The sequence below is a fragment of the Prionailurus viverrinus genome, chromosome B2, assembly GCF_022837055.1.
Source record: "Prionailurus viverrinus isolate Anna chromosome B2, UM_Priviv_1.0, whole genome shotgun sequence".
In the NCBI taxonomy this organism is placed as follows: Eukaryota; Metazoa; Chordata; class Mammalia; order Carnivora; family Felidae; genus Prionailurus; species Prionailurus viverrinus.
This window is the reverse complement of record NC_062565.1, coordinates 137,002,017-137,017,392: the sequence shown is the minus strand read 5'-3', so window position 1 is coordinate 137,017,392 and position 15,376 is coordinate 137,002,017. Positions and strand designations below refer to the sequence as shown.

General features: G+C 41.4%; 1 protein-coding gene across 1 annotated transcript in view; it reads right to left on the bottom strand.

Moving 5' to 3' along the window:
• Positions 1 to 15,376, bottom strand: part of CCDC170 (coiled-coil domain containing 170) — a 102,157-nt gene that overhangs the window by 30,123 nt on the left and 56,658 nt on the right. Inside the window, exon 6 of the mRNA XM_047860203.1 lies at positions 6,335 to 6,652. Coding sequence (XP_047716159.1) covers positions 6,335 to 6,652 — 318 coding nt within the window. The remainder of the gene's footprint in view (positions 1 to 6,334; positions 6,653 to 15,376) is intronic.

The window sequence follows — 15,376 nt, the reverse complement described above, 5'->3', positions numbered from 1 at the left end:
GCACTTACTAATAAGAGATGTGATCTCAATGTAAAAGAAAGCTACGCCTGTCTCGGTATAATATACAAAGTCACCTACAAAACAACAGCCATCAAACAACACCCCCAAGATACTGCCCGGGGGGAGGAGGGCTGTTTAATGATATTATATTATACAAGGCAGAGCACATGATTCTGCGCAGTAGGAAATGTGTTTCACATTCGACTCCAAGTAGGAAGTGAGTCTTTCTACCTGGAAGTCCTTCAACACTTCTCCTACCCCATAGTTAACCTAACAGAGAGAATGAAACCAAAGAAAAAAGAGACACAGAAATCCTCAGCTGGAGAGATGGAGAACTGGGTAATCACTTAGCCACAGTCAGTACACTGAAGAAGGTCCCAGAGGAAAGCAAAGCCTGCCAGAGAAATTGATCAGGAAAGACTCCCATTTTGGGGGTGCATGGCTGGCTCAGTCGGGGGAGCATGCAACTCTTGATCTCAGGGTTGTGCGTTCCAGCCCCACATTGGGTGTAGAGATGACCTTTTTTTTTAATGTATATTTTTGGGAGAGAAAGAGAGACACTGAGTGTAACGGGGGAGGGGCAGAGAGAGAGGGAGACACAGAATCCGAAGCAGGCTCCAGGCTCTGAGCTGTCAGCAGAGCCCGACGCAGGGCTCGGACTCAAGAACCATGAGATCAAGACCTGAGCTGAAGTCGGACACTTAACTGACTGAGCCACCCAGGCACCCCGGGTGTAGAGATTACTTAAAAAAAATAACATCTGAAATGCACTAATGTGCAAATAGCCCAGTTACATTTAAAAAAAAAAAAAAGCCTCCCATTTTGAGGATGACACCTCAGGCAATGGCTGAAAGTGTAAGTAAGGTAGTGATAATGACCCTGAAGAAAGAAGAGGACGTCCTGATGGAGACCAGACTGTGGCACGGGGTCTCTGGAGTCACACAGTCCCCGTCTCAAGTTCCCACTCTACTACTTAGCAGCATGTTAACTGAAGCAGGTAATCAACCTGTCTGAAACTTAGTGTCTTTGCTCTGACGATGAGATGATAATTTAGATAATTTGAGCAGCACAGTATTTCACACCCGACTGAAGTTCAATGCACTGCATCCATTTTTACCATCAGTATTCCTACTCCAGTATGTTGGTTCAGTCACTCCCATGCTTCTGTCATAAAGCGTTAAAGGGGCCCTTCAGAAATTGTCCTAGATCATGTTTCTCAAACCATCTGCAGCCCACAGAGCCTGTTTTTTAACTAAAAACCTTTATGGGAAGGACAAATAAGGCGCAATGTGATATATCGAAGGTGACAAGGTTCTTCCCGCATCCTCACCCGGTGTGGACTCAAGAGTGCTCCACGAAGCTTGAAGGGTCAGCAGAGTATGGCTTTTAAAATCACTGGTATGTAGACGGCTGAACTGGAAAGAAGCTGCAAACTCAAGATTCCGGTGTCCAGGAAGGAGCAAGCAGCTGGGAACCCCTCCATAGTCTACGTGTCCCAGAACTTAACTTCATAAGCTTATTTTGGGTCTCAGTACATGTATGACCAATAGTTTTCAGAGAGATATTTACATAAATGTAGTCAAATAAATTAACACTCTAATCTGACTGGGTTCTCGGGAACATCAAATGCCAGCGCCTGGGTGAACATATGTGTCTCACCAAAACTGTGAAGTTGTGTTGTGTTTTCACACCGAGAACTCTGAAGAGTCAATAAGCTTTTTTTTTTTCTTTTTCCTCTTTTTCTTAGTATCATCTGTTAACATATCCCTAATATTCCGTGGGACAAAATGTGCCAGGGATTTCAACACGAGAGATGTAGGGAATCGAGGGAAAGGGAGAGGGATTATAATGAAGAAAACATACCTCATTTTTTTTAAAAAAACAAAAACAAAAAGGCACTGAAGTAAATTAGCCTTCAAAAACAAGGAGCCTGGTGTTGGGAAGTGAAGTCATAATGCCCTAAAAAATTTCAGTCACTTCCCAAGGACAAGTAGTTGTTGATTTCACCAGAGAGACACTTTTGCCCTAAGATTAAACCAAAGAAAGCACAAGAGTTCTAAACTGAAGAAATAACCACTTGGGTCACTTAAGGACCAGTGTCTTTTGGACATACAGCTCTTTTCTCATTAGTCAAGCTGTAATTTTCACTCAGGAAGTATATAAAATATGTTGTCAGGGACCAGGAATAAAACATCAATCAAATTCTCTTTCCTTATTATCGGTGTGTATGCTTTTTTTTAGGGGGTGGAGAGGGACTGAGGGACAGAGAGAGAGAGAGAGAGAGAGAGAGAAGGGGAGGGAGAGAGAACCCCAAGCAGGCTCCACACTCAGCACAGAGCCCAACTGACACAAGGGTCATTCCCACAACCCTGGGATCATGACCTGAGCTGAAACCAAGGGTCGGGCTCTCTCAACTGACTGAGCCACCCAGGTGCCCCATGTCGACTTTTGTTACAAGTGAAATTGGGTTCTCCATAAAAGAGGTATGTTCAAGTCCCCCAGTACCTCAGAATGTGACCTTATTTGGAAATACAGTTTTTACAGAGCTGGGCCCTAATGCAATATGGCTAGTGTGCTTATAAAAAAGGGAAAATGTGGACACGGAGACACATACAAATAGAAGGAAAATAATGTGAAGATGTAGAGAGAATGCCATTCATAAGCCAAGGACCACCTGAGACTACCAGAAGCCAGGCAAGAGTCCTGGAACAGATTCTCCCTTATAGCCTCAGAAGAAGCCAACCTAGCCGACATCACGATTTTAGATTTACAGCCTCCAGAACTGGGAGACAATACAAACGCACTTCTATTGTTTAAGCCACCAGGTTAGAGGCACTTTGTTATGGGCATCCTAGGAAATTACGACACTGTAGATGCCAGGAGAGCCAAAATCTCTATCTTTTCACTCTCCCAGGTGCCCCCATAGCTAGGCGTGACCACGTAACATAATTTGGGGCAATGAAATGACAGTGGAAGTCTGCCGAAGATTCTGGGTAAATGTTTGGTTTTGTGTATTGGGAGAATTAGGAACAAAGCAGAATGATCAGATCAGATGAGGGAGCAGGGGGTTGTACAGCACGTCTCAGGTCCTTTAGGGCATCAGGCTGGGTCCCCACAGCTCACCTGGAGCCACTGGACCAAGAAACACTCCAGTGGACAAAATAAACCCTTATGTGTGCCTAAAGAAGAACAAAAGAGCTGTCTAGATAATCGTTTGTAAGCCTGTATGAATTGTCTTCAATTTAGGAAATGACATAGAGATCAATCATGGTCCTGTCTCCTCTGTACATAATCACTTCTCATCCAGATGATGAGCTGGTTAGGAAACATCTAAAAGTAAGGAAGGGGCGCCTGGGTGGCTCAGTCGGTTAAGCATCCGACTTCAGCTCAGGTCATGATCTTGCAGTCCATGAGTTCGAGCCCCACGTTGGGCCCTGTGCTGACAGCTCAAAGCCTGGAGCCCGCTTCGGATTCTGTGTCTCCCTCTCTCTCTGCCCCTGCCCCACTCATGGTCTATCTTTCTCACTCTCAAAAATGAATAAATGTTAAAAAAAAAATTTTAAGTAAGGAAAAAAAAAATGTTTGCCTCAAAAACCTACACTAAAATCTGAAAATGTCGCAACTTTCTGTCATTGTGCAAGACATCATTATTTCAAAAACACCTGTTACAAATGTACTGAAATTTCAAGGCTAAACATCATCGAAACACTCATTTAGAATTCCTAGGAACCCAACAGCAGGACATTCCTTTAAGAGACTGGTTTCCAACCGGGGGGTGATTTCATCCTCCAGGGACATTTGCCTGGAGACATCACTGGTTGTCACAAATTGAGAGGGAAAATAGTGGCATTGGTACCTACTGGGTAGAAGCCAGAGATGCTGTTAAATACCCTACAATGTACATACAAAGCAGCCCCATGACAAAGGATTATCCAGCCTGAAACGTCAATAGTGCCAAACTGAGAAACACTACCCCAAGAAACAGTAAAGCTTTTAAAAAGAGAATTTGACTTGGCTATAAGCAGAAAAGTCAGGAACAAATAGAAGTGACTTAGTGAAAGCGTGTGGGCGGTGTCCTGAATTCTACTGAGAACTGCAAATACAGGAGAGTAAAAATGAACAGCAACAGGGAAAATAAGAAAGGCAAGGTTCACAAAGTAGGAGTCTACATGAAGCGGCAAAATTTGCCAGGCCCGGCCTGAACCCACCACTGGGCCTTCGCATGGGTGTTATGCAACTGTTGAGTGTGTGTTTAACCACGGCAGCTGGCAGGGGTGTATGGCCCCCTCAACAAACAGATTCATCAATCTGCAAAGCTCCCATTCTTTAGAAACATTTCTAAGACAATATATGAAATCCATTTTCTCCTGATTTTACTTGAAGATGAGTCACACAAGATGCCAGCTATACGCTTGATTTCGGGCTTTTAAATAGTGAGAACAACTATTGAAAAAAATTACAGGGTAGAAAAGGCAGACAAAGGCACTAAAAAGACTCTGAATCATTCTGATTTTTATGGGGAGTAGGAGAAGGCACAGCCAGCTTAACCAATTTACATCATTTTGCTTCAGAAAATAAACATATACATCACGCTGACAATTTTATGCCATGCTTCACATGCTGAATTAAAATAGTTTCAGGAAAACATTTGGAAAACCAGAAGAGGGAAGCAATAAAATGAAATGCTTAAGGACCATTAGCTACTGAAGTGCATCTCTTACTAGACAAGGTAAATAACTTAATGAAATTGTTCTCAGTCCTGGAAGTAATGTTCTTCTGCAATCCAGGACCAATCACAAGAAAAACTGAGTTACTCTCAGAGACCTGCACATTTTATATCCACAAAGAGAACCCTACACCTGGACAAAGGGGTCGCCTGACTTGCTCCTAAGAGCACACATGAATTTTGGAGAATTTTTTTAAAGGGGATTGGAAATGTTTTATCATTAAAGGAAATTTTCAAATGCCACCCTGAACTCTGAGTTAGTGATGGCTCTGAGTATTTTAGAAACATCAAAAAAGGGAAAAATGCAATTTCTCCTTTGAACCAACATGAACTCACAGAGGTAGATCACAATGGAGTTACACCTAGAATTTGGATATTATTTACTTTAAAACCTCATTACTTAGGGCTTCAATAATTTGCATTTGATGGTAATTTAGTCAGGCTGAAGTTGACTCTGCTAAGCAAAGCTAGACAGTAAAAGAGAATTTTTTTTTAAGTTTTTTTATTTATTTTGAGAGAGAGCGCGAGCGGGTGGGGAGGGAGAGAGAATCCCAAGCAGGCTCCGTGCTGCACAGAGCAGGACGCAGGGCTCCATCTCATGAACCATGAGATTGTGACCTGAGATGAAATCAAGAGTCAAGTCGCCTAACCGACTGAGCCACCCGGGTGCCCCAAGGAGAATTATTAATAGTATAAACAAGATAGCAATATTAAACAAGCTTCAGTCATATATATGAATCCAAACATCTATCTCCGTTTGTTCAACAGGTTCCCTAAAAGACTGTTCCAGGCACCAATGCGTTATGAAGAGAAGGAGGGAGATGAGGAGAATCAAGGGTAGCGATAGTTAATATTTATCATCATTGTGTGCCCGGCACTGCATTAAGGACTTCAGAACAACCTTCTTTTTCATTTATTGCTTGCAACAAGCAATAACCTTATGGGGCAGATACTCTTACAGGCCCGGTAACCCTTACATGCAATTCCAAAATCCGAAAGTATCTGGAAACAGACAGCTTTTTTCATAACTCACTTGCTGATAAAGCTTGGCCTGACCGGAGCTGGCAGAAAACCCTGACCCGAAGTGACACAAAGCTCTTCACAGTCCTGGTGTGTTCTGTGTGATGGATTTGTCACAGCTTCTGCCGCAGAATGATGAATGTGGTTCACTCTGGGGTGCCGCCTCAGACCCCACTGAGGAGGGATGTGTAAAAGAGAGCTCCCTCCATTACCGTCCCCTGTACTATTTCACCTTTCTAAACCCTGAAAAATTCTCAATTCAAAACCACATTGGGCCCCAAGGGGTTCAGATAAGGGGTGTGGCCCCTCAGCCCTCCCCGTCCAGCAGGTGAGAACACAGAATCTCAAAGACAGGTTCTCAGGAGCCTGCCCATGGCACACCTGGAGTGAGCGAGTATTGCAGTAGAGACAGGATTCAGTAGTCAGGTCTGACTCCAGAACCCCCATTGTCATTAGCTGTCATTTGAGTGACTCCCCAGGCTCCCTAAGCATGACATACAGCTGAAAGTAATAAAAACCACACTTAAATGATACTTTCACTAACTCAGCAAACTACTGTCCTTAAGAACCTCAGAAGTCACCACTCACACTTTTCCTGCTCTCTCCCTGGCTGGTCATTTCTCGGATCCTTTCCAAAATAGCATCCTCCGTGGGCACAACCGTGCCCCAGTTGCCCCCGAGCAGCGCTGCGACTTTCTCCCTAAACGAGGAGTGCTGGTTTCTCGAGGCTGCCGTCGCATCCCGGCTGGCCTCCAAGCTCTTCTCCAACTCGCAAGAGCTTTTCTTCAAGAGGCTCACTTCCTGCTTCGAGGCATCCCAGACCCGCTGGCCAGCAAGCAGCCTTTCTTGGAAGAGCTTGACTTCCCTTTCAAGAGCCTCCTTTGTCTCTACAGCACTGAGCAGGTCCTGAAACAAGTACAGAAAGTGAAGACAGGTACCTTAGCAGCCACTGAGGGACACGAGCATTTGCCTTCCGTTTACCTTGCTTACGGACTTCACGGAGTTAGGATTAAATCACGACATTCCCTGTTTAACTGTAAATTCCCCACCATCTCTTCATAAAAATTGTAAATTTTAAAGGCTTAACATTAAAAATTTTTTTTAATTTTTTTTATTTATTTTTTTTTTTTTGAGAGAGAGAGAGAGAGATAGACAGGGACAGAGAGCAAGTGGAGGAAGCGGGGAGAGAGAGAGAGGGAGATACAGAATCCAAAGCAGGCTCCAGGCTCTGAGCTGTCAGCACAGAGCCCGACACAGGGCTTGAACTTGTGAACTGCAAGATCATGACATGAACCGAAGTCAGACACTTAACCAACTGAGCCACCCAGGTACCCCAACGTTAAAAATTGTTTAATTAAAAAAAATTAAATTTTAAGGGCTCTGTCAGGTAAATTTAGGTGTCTAAAAAAAGAGAAGGGATAAAAAACCAGGGCCAGGAAAAGAAGGAAACTGGCATATAAGCCTTTTCTGTGTGGACCTCTGGAAAGACTTAACAAAAACAAGTTGTTGGCTAACATCTGGTAGAGGCAATCCATATTCAGAAAATGTTTACAGGATTATCTGCTGTAAAGTTTGATATACATGGAAATTGATTTTGAATAAACAGGAAACCCTCAGAGTCCTACCTACACTCTAAAATTGTTTGAATAAAGATGATTCCTTAATACTCTTTTAAATAATACAGTAGCATTTTCATAAAAACATCATTGCATAAAGGAGAATCAGATCTTGCTTTCAATATTCATTTACTGTGTATCTTCTTGTCTCATAAAACTGATAGAACCTGAAGAAAAGAGACAGAAATATCTATTTGGCGGGTGGGAGAAATAAAAGTAGAGGGAATAAAGTACCATACTGAGAACAATAATTTAAAAAAAATTTTTTTTAATGTTTATTTTTGAGAGACAGAGACAGAGTATGAGCAGGGGAGGGGCAGAGAGAGAGGGAGACACAGAATCCAAAGCAAGCTCCAGGCTCTGAGCTGTCAGCACACAGCCCAATGCAGGGCTAGAACCCACAAGCCGTGAGATCATGACCTGAGCTGAAGACAGATGCTTAACCGACTGAGCCACCCAGGTACCCCGAGAACAGTAATTTTAAAGAATATAATGTGTATTGTTAGGTTCACAAAAATAAAGGAAGGGCATAAGGGAGGCTACCTGTGTAGCTACTTCTATTTACTATAATCCAGAATGGTGCAAAGAGGCATAAAAAAAGGACAAGTTTAAAGTCATTTTTAAAAAATGGGGCACCTGAGTGGCTCAGTCAGTTGAGCATCCAACTCTCGATTTTGGCTCAGGTCATGGTCCCAGGGTAGGGGGATCAAGCCCTGCATTGGGCCCCATGCTGAGCATGGAGCCTGGTTAAGATTCTCTCTTTCTGGGGCACCTGGGTGGCTCAGTCAGTTGAGCGTCCGAGTCCGGCTCAGGTCATGATCTCCCAGTCCGTGAGTTCAAGCCCCACGTCGGGCTCTGTGCTGACAGCTCAGAGCCTGGAGCCTGCTTTGGATTCTGTGTCTCCCTCTCTTTCTGCCCCTCCCCCACTCTCTCTCTCTTTCAAAAATAAACATTAAAAAAAAACAAGTTTTTAATACTATGTTAGAGTCAAAAACAACGAAAAGCAAACAGTATCTTTGAATAACAGATTCCACATCTAAATAGGCCAGCAACATTTCAGGCTACTAGTTAAAATGCACTCATCCATCTTGCATCAGAACTGGACTTTTAGAAAGAATGTATCTCCACCAACAGCTTGAAGACAGGAAAGATGTTACTTCTTTACTTTTTATAAAAAAGAGAATATATTGTGGTTGGCTCCACAGCTCAGAGGTTAGAGCACCGGTCTTGTAAAAAAGAGACTATCTTACTTTTTTTTCCTTCTGATTTTTTAATCAAGGAAGTCTCCAGCAACAATTTGAAATAAAAGTCATTGAGTGGATAGGTAGTTAGAGAAGGCTGCCCTTTTCAGAGATGTAATGGCTAAACTAATTATGGATTATGGAACCTATTTTGTGAGACACTTTGCTTCTCAAGGTCCTGGCAACAGCTTCGTTTCCCGGCTCCCTTTCGATTCTAGTCTTCCGTAAGGAGAAGCGTCACTACTGCTAATTAAATTACAGCCCTTAAAGTAGAGTCAAGGGCACTTTATCACAAATACAATATTTTAAGACTTTACGGATTTCTTTCTCAGATAGTAATACAATAGCTGCTCCATTTGGATAACCAGTATCAGCGCTGGTGATAATAAATTAGAAACTACATGTTTTACTTAAAAACTACAATCTAGCATGTGGTTAGAAAACTGAAGTCCCAAATTCAGTGATACAGAGCTCTAAAAAAAAAAAAAAAAAAAAAAAAAAAAAAAAAAAAAAAAAAAAAAAAAACACAAAACCTCTAGAATGTTATATGCTGACTTTTATATTAAAAGAAAACCCCTAACGCAAAAGGGGAATTTCCATGACCAAGAGAGTGAGTGATATTTTTAACTAAGTACAAAAAGTTCTCAAAATACACAAAAAAAATATATCAGACGCTTGAGTACTATAGACATACTGTCGGTGTGGAGTAGACTAACCAACCGGCAGCTTTCACCAAGACACCAATAAGCAGTTAAAATATTCCAGCTATGAGGAACTTTTTTCCACCCCGATATCAGATTATTGTCTCCCTGCGCTCAAGACAAGAGCCAGTCCCTAACAAACCCAACACATGAAATTTCACGTCTGGTAAAAGTCAGAAAATTCATTTGTGATCATAAAATACAGGAGCACATGTCAGCAGGCTGGATCTCTCTTCTGGACACGTTTCAGCCCAGCGAACTATATGCTGTTTCTCACATGAAGCGCAGGCCTTGAGAGCCAGTGACAGGGCCTTGGGGATGGCCGCTCCCTCGGCGCTCTGATTAAGCACTTGAGGATTTCGGAGCACTGGGCTGATCTACTGGGAACAGATGTCCTCAGGCTGCAAATGCAATTACCTGTAGAGCTAGCAGAGAGAGAACTGGAGTGTGGTTGCATGGCTACCTCAAGGATACACTTGTGTAGTGTGACATCGGTACCACCGGCCAGGACCCGGGGACTGCTGTCAGACTACACTGACACGCAGAGCAAGAAACAAGTGCTCTCTCTAAGCAAAATCAGGGCTGACCTCCACAGAGAAAATCACATTTGCAGACGAGGACAGGCCTTACAGAGACAGTGAGGGGATCTGTCTTTTTTTTTAATTTTTAATTGAGCTTTAGTCCTATTAATGCAAGAAATGAATAATGACCCCTCCACAATTACTTTTGGCAAAAACAATTGTAAATAATATGATGAAGGTGTTTGAGTTAGCTTCCCAATTAAATGCATGTCTGTATCAATTCCCAATTAAATGCATTAAATAATAAAATCGTTCAAAGGTTTGTATTTATTTATTTTTATTGCAGAGAGAGAGAGAGAAGGGAAAGGGGCAGAGGGAAAGAGAGAGAATCTCAAGCAGACTCCATGCTCAGTGCAGAGCCCGATGCAGGGCTCAATCCCACAATCCTGGGATGATGACCTGAGCAGAAACCAAGAATCAGATGCTCAACTGACTGAGCCACCCAGGTGCCCCCAAAGGTTTGTTTTTAAAATACAGTTGTCTCCTGTTTTAATCTTGCTGCCTACTATATGGATTTGCATATGCACAAGATCAAACTTCTTCTCAAAAATATATGACTAATTATCAACCTCTGGCTTGAGTTTAATTCATCCAACCCCAGACAAATTTTGCAAAATTAAAAACCAGTGGATTACATCTACCTACTGTAGTTAAATTTAACAAAAAAGCTCAGAAATTCTCCCAAAAAGGTGTTCTTATTCGTTATTGGTAGAAGTGTGAATAGGTGTAATTCTGATATAAATATCTAACAAAATAGGGGTGTCTGGGTGGCTCAGTCAGTTGAGCATCCGACTTTGGCTCAGGTCATGATCTCATGGTTCGTGGGTTCGAGCCCTGCGTCAGGCTCTGTGCTGACAGCTCAGAGCCTGACCCTGCTTTGGATTCTGTGTCTCCCTCTCTCTCTGTTCCTCCCCCACTCGCTCTCGCTCTCTCTCTCAAAAATAAACATTAAAAAAATTTTTTAATCTAACAAAATAGAATATATGTAGGCCCTGTGGCCCTACAAGTCTAGTGTCAAGATTAGATCTGTAGGATAGACTACTAAATATGGAAAATGATGTACGTGCAAAGTTATTCCATTACAATACAGCAAAAGATTAGGTACTACACAAATACTCACTGATATGTGATGGGTTAAACCAATATGAGACACCTGTACCATAGAACACGATGTAGTATTAAAAAGAATTGAGTAAACTTTTTATGTACTGATACGGAAGACTCTCCAAGGTACAGTTAGTGAAAAAAGTAAGGTGCCTAATCAAGTGTCTAGTGCCATTTGTACCTACATAAACAGGACACCTCTCTAGAAACAAGCACAAGCAAGTGCCCATTTTGCTCATCTCTGGAGAAGGGACCTGTAGCTGGGGGGCATAAACATAAGGAAGATATGACAGAACACTGACAACTATGAAAACACCCGGGAAATGCTGGTCCATGTAAAGTGCCGAGTCAATAGTGATAGAAACACACACACACACACACACACACACACACACACACACACCCTAGGCTGTCCCAGTGGCATCATCAAACCTGGAAAATAATAAGAATTCAACTTAAGTTTGAAATTCTCATTATTGACAAACTCAATACAAGTTGACAATGAATTTAGCTGCTCGTGAGGCCGGCGTGTTCCTGGGCTTCACCACAGTACTGCAAACACTGTGCCCTGTAATGGTCAGATTGTACTTGGAGGACCATGGACAGTTCCCAGCTGGAAATTTTAAGAGGGACATTGTCAAAATGGAATGGATTCAGCATCCCATGGTGGGATTAGACCCATAATAAAAATATTTATGTACTCATGTTATTTTAAGTGCTGTTTTAATTTATTTTAAATGCATAGACTGAATCTAAAGTCAAAGTTTTAGAAGACTTTGGAAGACTTAATTATAGTTACAGAACACAACATAAGTATTACAAACCTTGACAACGTAAATACAATAATAAAATAAAACTGGGAAGAGAGGGGAGTAAAAAAGCAGGAGACATTACATTCCTTCTACACTCTAGCAGAAAGTCTAAAAATACTATCTCACGTTGGTGAATCAGAAACAGAAATGTATCCCTTTTAAGTCTCAATAGTAACTATCAGAAGCTAAAATAGGAATGGCCCTCAAGGAATCTACTCCTGAAATCATTGTTGCACTATATGCTAACTAACTTGGATGTAAATTTAAAAAAAAAATTTAAATTAAAATTAAAAATAAATAAAAATTTTAAAAAATAAATAAAGCAGGAATGCCCCATCGAGGCTAGAAGTGGAAGGAGAGAGGGTTTTAAATTTTACTTCAGAGTCTTAGGAATGGTTTACTTTTTATAATCTGAGCAGATATTATTTTAGTGCTTATTTTCTTTTTAATTCCTCACTCAGAGGCTAGAACTCTCCCAAACTAACAGATGATAAGAAATAAGATTCAAAGTTTGAAAGATACAGGCTGTTTAGCCAAAAGAAAAGACTTAGAAATCCATAACAAATGTCTTTAAAAGCTTGAAAGTTAGCCATAAGAAAGAGATTTCAGTTTACTCTATGAAGTTTCATTAAGAGAGAACCAGAATAGGATGTGAATTATGGGGATTCTGACCCTGACTTGCTACAATGAAGAACTGTGAAACAACTGAACTATACAGAGAATATGGACCTCCTTGTTCAGTAGTGAGTTCCTTGTCTCTGGAGGAGTTCAAGGGGAGCCTGGAAACTAGCTAGACACTGACATTTTAATTTTTTTTTAATGTTTTATTTATTTTTAAGACAGAGGGAGACAGATGGGGCGCCTGGGTGGCTCAGTCGGTTGAGCGTCCGACTTCGGCTCAGGTCATGATATCACGGTCCGTGAGTTCGAGCCCCGCGTCAGGCTCTGTGCTGACAGCTCAGAGCCTGGAGCCTGCTTCGGATTCTGTGTCTCCCTCTCTCTCTGCCCCTCCCCCGTTCATGCTCTGTCTCTCTCTGTCTCAAAAATAAATAAAAAAACATTAAAATAATTAAAAAAAAAAAGACAGAGGGAGACAGTGCATGAGTGGGGATGGGGCAGAGAGAGAGGGAGACACAGAATCCGAAGCAGGCTCCACGCTCTGAGCTGTCAGCACAGAGCCTGACGCGGGGCTCCAACTCACGAACTGTGAGATCATGACCTGAGCCGAAGTCGGATGCTCAACCGACTGAGCCACCCAGGCGCCCCCAGACACTGACATTTTAAAGATGATTCTGATTTCACACAGAGAGTTACATGATCTAGATTCTAAAAGACCTCCGGGTCACTTCCAACATCATAATTCTAGGATTGTGAAGAGATCTTCAATTTCTTTAGTAATTTATCCTACCTAGTAAGTCCTTACTTCCAGAAACTTATTTCCATATGCCTATACTCTTAAAATAATGTTACGTTTCTTTGGATCCCTGGGTAAAAGTAAATAACTGGAAAAGGAAATAAAAACACTGAGCATCTTCAGGTGATGGGCATGTCCTGAGTACTTCATGTATATCATTCAATGCTAAAACTAATTGTAAGAGATAGGTCCTTAAATTATTTTTCTATTTTACAGACAAAAAAACTGAGGTTCAAGGAGGTAAGGTTGTATGCCTCAGATCACATAGTCAAATGATTCTGGAGCCTGGATAAAAACCTGAGAGCCTAGCCTCATAACCACTCCACTCCCTGTTTACTGTCTCATGCTGTTCTCTCTTACATTTACTGCTTTAGGGTAACACACCAGAGAAGCAGAGGGGACATCCTTCCAAACCAGACCTGCCTAATTCCAAAACCAATATTCTTTCTTAGCTTCACTTCTAGCTACCAGAATTAAAAGAAAATGTGAACAGTGTGAAGAAAAAGGCGCTGTCTGAAATCCCATATGTAAATTTAATTTCTGATCCACTGAGCTGAACTTGTACAGTCTATGGGAAACGTATGTGTAGCTTGTGTAGGTAAAGTGCCTATGTCTTTCAACACTGAATTATTTCAAAATAACCAAAAGAAAAGGTGCCAATCTTTGACGGTTGTTAAAACATACTTCAATACTAACTACTAAAGATTTTTAAAGAATATAATTTCCACATATGTAATAAATCACCTGGACTTTTATTTGGGAAATTTTTTTATAAAGTAACCTAAATAGAGTAGTTAAGAAAGTCAGAAAAATTGAGTTTGGTAAAAACAGCACCACAGCCGGTGGAAACCACTCCTTCTGCAGTCATTCTGGGCTTCGTTAATAAAGTAAGTTTCCTACCTCAAAAACAGAGCTTTAGAAAGCATTATGAAGATTCTTCCTGAGGCCATTAATGTGTCAGCAAAACCACTAGTCAGTATTTTTCAGCAGTAAATCTTTGGAGTCATAATCCTATGAATGAGCACTTTATTAAAGACCTCAAGTTTTTTTACTGCCCGTATTTTTTTTACAATTTTTATTATTTTGGCATGAACTTCATCCCAAAATGAATGTGTTTCCAAGCCTGAACAACATTGCATCATTTACAAGTTAAGATACATATAAGAAAAGGAATAAGTTCTGTTTTTCTGATGTGCTCTTATAACACATTTTCCTTTCCTACTGCTAATCTTCAGGTGTGCATTTTCATAAATAAATAATAAATTCTTCCTAATTTTCAAGGCTTGATAACTTAACAATTACTATTTGTGATTGAAGTTATTCATTCACTGAGGAAATCTGCATAACTACAAATTGCTGTAGTTCCACTGACAAATAAGTTTTAGCATCAGACTGGTATGCAGGATATAGCTGTGAATATACATGTAAAGGGATTATTGTTAACAGCATAATAATTTAATGACCCAAATCCCAGCTTTGCTACTTAATAGCTATGTGAACTTGAGCAAAGTACATAACTTCTTTGAGCACTTAGCACGACTATGCTAATGGTAAGTGATTTATAAACAGTGACTATTATACTATATTGCTGATAGTATTACAGTAAAAAATCTGTAAAAAAAAAAAAGGGGGGGGGGGTGGGGGGGTGCCTGGGTGGCTCAGTCAGTTGAGCTCCCAACTCTTGATTTTGGCTCAGATCATCATCCCAAGGTTGTGGGATCGAGCCCTGTGTCAGGCTCTGTACTGAGCATGCAGCCTGCTTAAGATTCTTTCTCTCTCTCTCTCTCCTTTCCTCCCTCTCTCTCTCGCTCTCTAGGCACGCCTGGGTGGTTCAGTTGGTTAAGCGCCAACTTTGGCTCAGGTCATGATCTCACAGTTCATGGGTTCAAGCCCCACATCAGACAGTGCTGACAGCTCAGAGTCTGGAGCCTGCTTTGGATCCTGTGTCTCCCTCTCTCTCTGCCCCCTCCCCCACTCACGTTCTGTCTGTCTGTCTGTCTGTCTCTCTCTCTCTCTCAAAAATAAAGTAAACATTTAAAAAAATGTCTCTTTCTCTCTGTCCCCGCTCCGCTCCTCCCCCACTCCCACTCAAATGCTCTCCCTCCTCTCCCTCTCTCTAAAGTTAAATAAATAAATAAATAAATAAATAAATAAATAAATA